The sequence below is a fragment of the Chaetura pelagica genome, unplaced genomic scaffold (assembly GCF_000747805.2).
Source record: "Chaetura pelagica isolate M959 unplaced genomic scaffold, ChaPel_1.0 scaffold156, whole genome shotgun sequence".
Classification (NCBI taxonomy): Eukaryota; Metazoa; Chordata; class Aves; order Apodiformes; family Apodidae; genus Chaetura; species Chaetura pelagica.
Window position 1 is genome coordinate 353,502 of NW_009953694.1, and position 4,727 is coordinate 358,228.

The window sequence follows — 4,727 nt, forward strand, 5'->3', positions numbered from 1 at the left end:
AAATAAGATGGAAAGTCTCTTCTCTTTTGAATACTTGTCCTGGTTTGAGCCAGGATGAAGCCACTTTTACTGCAAATCTTCACTTACAAGAGTAAATTTGCCATAAAAACCTCTAATATACAAACTAGGTTCCATTTACTGAGTTTAGCAGAAGTTCAAAATGTCAGAATTGGCTGAGAAAATTAGTTTTAAATACCTATTAAACATTTACATGGCATCCTGAATCCCTATTGAAAGTCTTTTAGTTTGTGACCTAAACAGAATTGATTAGACATAAAGTTGAAATAAGGTTTTCCAATTGTACCACTGTTTCCAAATAATGCATAGTTCATTCAATCTCACAATATTTTAATCCAGTTTGCCATCATATATAATGCAGGCTATTTTCAATGATTGCTATTCTTTAAATGCTGGTTTTCCTTTAAAACAAGCAGCAGCAACAACAACAACCAGCCCTATTCCCTGCTCCAAACCTTGTTTGCAAGGATTTTCATTTGCATCACTAGTGTACAGATTTACACAGAACAGGAATTCTGCCTTGTATACTACCTGCAGCCACATTCTGCCACTTTCATCCCTTCGTAGTTATATATCAAAGTGGGCACACCAGCATCATCCTTATAAAGAATGGAGATTGAATCCAATTTGGTTGGAACGCAACAGGCCTTTGAGGCTTTCTTCGGGTTTTGGAGGTGCACCAGAGTTTGGACAATAGCATGTTTTGTTGGGGTAACATTATCTGTCAGAGGGAAGAAGCAACCTCCTTTACACTCAAATGCTTCATAATCTTTTGGTGCGATGATCCAGGAATCCCAGCCAATCTCTTCAAAGTTCACATGGAGGGAAGTTCTCCGGCAGTGGTTGACTCCAATGCTTCTCTTGCTTCTGGAAGAATGCTGGTGGGGCCCAGTGATGGCCTTTTCCTCTCCCTGTTCTTCCTCTTCAGATGAAGTGGTGTTCTTTCCTAATTTCTTTAGCGCACTTTCTTGTTCATGAGCAATCATCTCCCGAAGCTCCACTTTGGTCTCTTTTGTCCCGTTGCTGCGGTCATTGGAGAACACTATTAACAGGGGCAGATTTTTAGTGTCAGGGGTCACACTGATATCCAGCTTCCCACAAGTAAAACCACCCAGAGCCTTACTCTCTATAACAACCTCTAGCTTGTTTTTAGTCTTCAGTTTGTCTGCCCTGACCCATCTTTTCACAGCACTGGACACTTCAAATATCTCCCAGCCACACTTCCGAATATTGTGAGAGACAAGGAAAGATTTGGTACTTTCTGGGTTTTCCCAGTAGTCACCATCCAAAACATCATAAATGACCATGTTGCCTTCCAGCCTAGAGAGAGATCCAGCTTCCCTGTTACAGGAGATATAAATTCTCAGTTCAGCTCTGGTGATTTCCTCATATCGTGGAAGAGAGATGTTGAAGAGCAAGATGTGTTTCTGAAATGGATTTTCTTCTGGTGAAGCTAAAGAAACAACATCTGTAATAGGAAATTAAAACATGTGGTTACAGTGTTTCTGACTGTCAAAATAACTTGCTTTTAAAGACTCAGGATGTATTTTGGGGGTAAAATAAAAGCATGGCTACCCAGCATTAAAAAAAAAAAAAGAAAGTACGTTTTTTGGCCAAGTTTCAAGAGCAGGGAGTGAAAAGTTGAAATTAAGGTCCCTTGTGTTGGTAATATTTTCACTAAGGTTTCATGGTCTCGTGAGGGTGTGGAAGGGATCAGAAATAGTCCATCTAGAACAAGCTGTGGTCAGTATTAAGTACACAAATAAGACATCTGAGTGTTCAGATTTAGCAATTTCCTAAAGAGATTTTTTTCTCCAGAAATTCCTAAAAGAATTCTATGAATTTGCTACTCTTATGATCACACAATGGTTGGAACTGTCCTCCTAAGAGATAAATATTCTATGGGACTTCTGCAAGGGCATGTAGTGATAGGATGAGGTGTAATGGTTATAAGCTTCAAATGAATAGATTTAGATTAGATATTAGGAAGAAATTCTTTACTGTGACGGTAGTGAGACACTGGAACAGGTTGCCCAGGGAGGTTGTGGAAGCTCCATCCCTGGAAGTGTTAGAGGCCAGGTCAGATGGGGCTTTAAGCAACCTGGTCTAGTGGAAGGTGTCCCTGTCCATGGCAGGGGGTTAGACCTAGGTGATCTTTAAGGTCCCTTCCAACACAAACCATTCCATGATTCTCTGATTCTATATTCAAATGTCTCTAAGAAGCAGCTATGCTGAGGCTTTTGCTGTTGTCTTCAAATAACTTCAAAAGCACCTAGGCTTACTGGGAGTTTGGGGAAATTAAGTTTTTGGAAATCCTGAACTGAAGCTTCATGGTTTGTTTATGCTGGGACTTAGTGATAAACAGCCTTTCATGCCCAGGTCCCAGTGTGTTCCAGGCTGGATTCACTGAGCTTGGTGTTGTTGGTTTTTGGATTTTTTGTGTGTGTGCTTTTTGTTCGTTTGTTTTGTGTGTGTTTGTTTGTTTCTTTGTTTTGTTTTGTTGTTGTTTTTTTTTCCTGCAAAGGTATGTGCATTACTAGCAACTCTGCCTGATATTTCGGGGCAGATATTTGGCTGGAAGATCAGATTGGTAGTGCTTAAAAGTAATCACTGACTGATGTCTATTTGATGGTCAATATAAGATAATTACTCAGTCATGCTTGGGTTTTAGGGCAATTTTAATTAGCTATTGTTGGCATTTCTTCACAGCACTTACCCACTAAAGCAGTCAGTGAGGAAAATGGGAATTATAATCCAGTTTATAGTGCTAAGGTTTCTTTCTATTTCAAGACTAGGGGCACTAGTTTGGGAATTTCAAGTTCTCCATAGTGCTATTACATCTGTATTTCTATTTTTTATATAAACTGAAGCTTCACTTCTACCTGTCTCACTTTTATCACAAGGATTGTGATTAATTCAACCTTTTTTACTGCTGCTTTTGATGGAATTTTAAAAGGCTATGTAATGTTACACAGACAGGGATCTCTAATTTATTTATTTTTATTATTATTATTTTTTTCACAAGTTTAACAAGCCATTTCCATATAAATCTTTCCATCTAAATGAGAATTTTGGAGTAGAAGTGCTGTTCCTTGCTTGGATCTAGAGACAGATTTCTCAGTTGGCTGCTATGATTTTTAAGTATGAGAAGAGCCCACCTGAAAGATTAGCTCTCTAGCATGGATGTCTCCATTATAGATGATAAAAAGTTTGCATTCTAACATTAAAACTTAGTCCCAAATCTCTAGCTTTAGGAAACATGATTCATGTAAACACTGTTATTCAGTGCATCATCTCAGTTAATGCATTTGAAAAGAAAATACTGTACAGTAAAAAAAACCAAAACAAAACAAAGAAAACTAAAGGGAATTCTTATTTTTTAAAGATTGAAAGAAGCATAGAGCAAAACTACAATCCATAATTTTAATCTGTTTTGTTTCTAAAGAATCTTTGGAAGTTATGCACTAAATTCCCTCTGAATTTCAAAAGAATCTGGGTACCTACTGTCCATGTACTTCTTGAAAAATTCTAATCCATATTTTTAGGTTCTTCTCCTACCTTCAGTACTGAAGCTCCTTACAATATTGGATGCAGGGATGGAGGACTTGTCTGCAGTGTATCTGTTGTATAAATCAATCATGAATTGTGGTGGTTCTTCTTTGGTCTTCACTTGGGAGGGCACTCGTGACAAATTCAAACTCCTCAGTAAATCTATCTTCATATTCTCCAGGAAAGATTTAAAGTCGAAATGAGTCTCATCTTCCACTTCCCTAGGATCATGAAAGTGTGCATCAGACTTTCCCATAGCTGATAACTTGTCCCAAGCTTCCAAAGGCTTTCCTCTTGTCAAACAGGCAATGATGTTGAAAACAGACAGTGCAGCTAATACTCCAAAATAATGCATTCCTTCTGTATTTACTTTCTGATGGAGAGACGAGAGAACAAGGGTATTTTAGCTAATTAAAAATCTTCTTTCATTGCACACAGGGGAAAGGAGATGGAAGGCGAACAACTGGAATGCCCTTTGCAAAACACTTTCTTGTGTTCTTTTTGCAGTCTGCTTCAAACCCCAGCCTCTTGTCAGTTGTCAAGCAGATTGGTTGTACACTTGCCCTTATCAGAGTCATTGATGCCATGCTTCAGCTTTTGTTATCTAACACAGCTCTTAGTTAATGAAGATTCTATAAACATTTGACAAACACATGTAGCTGGGGGAAAGGACATTGTATATTGTAAAGAATCCACATTTCACTTTAGGTCATCATTGCTTAATTAAACTCTTCTATCATTTCCTTGCCAACACAGAGAGAAGTTCTTTTAGGGACGTGGAAGATTACACTGTTTTCATCAAGACTAGAAAATAGAGATCTAGAACAAAGTTACTCTATTAGCTGTTAGTAAAAAGCATCTCGCAAATCTTTATTACAGTCTCTTAACACACCATCAGAAAATCCCTGATCATTTGATGGAGACCTGTGATTCTGAAAGACATGATCTCATGACAGTACAAACAGCCTTAAAACTTCTTTCCATTTATCAGTCAAGAGCTATTGCTTATACACAGTGAAATATCTGTTTTGTGTCAAGTTGGCTTCATGTTGTTTGCAGGCTTGTCCATTTTCTGTTTGATTCCTTTTGTGTATGGGAATTTAGTCTTGTTTTTATAGTATCTCATGTAATATATTAGATTCTTGATGGTCAATCTAGTC

General features: G+C 37.9%; 1 protein-coding gene across 1 annotated transcript; it reads right to left on the minus strand.

Annotated features, from left to right (window-relative positions):
* Positions 1–333: 333 nt before the first annotated feature.
* On the minus strand, positions 334–4,160 carry GDF2 (growth differentiation factor 2). The gene is made up of 2 exons (XM_010000341.1): positions 3,577–4,160; positions 334–1,486 (listed from the first exon to the last, which is right to left on the minus strand). Exons 1-2 carry the CDS (start codon positions 3,920–3,922, stop codon positions 546–548), a joined length of 1,287 nt encoding a protein of 428 aa, XP_009998643.1. The 5' UTR covers positions 3,923–4,160; the 3' UTR covers positions 334–545.
* Positions 4,161–4,727: the final 567 nt, after the last annotated feature.

Excerpts from the sequence above, each read along its gene's own strand:
- GDF2 (XM_010000341.1), bottom strand. The coding sequence starts at position 3,922 with ATGCATTATTTTGGAGTATTAGCTGCACTGTCTGTTTTCAACATCATT. Across the intron at positions 1,487-3,576 it reads AAGGAGCTTCAGTACTGAAG|ATGTTGTTTCTTTAGCTTCA; the intron begins GTAGGAGAAGAA and ends TTCCTATTACAG.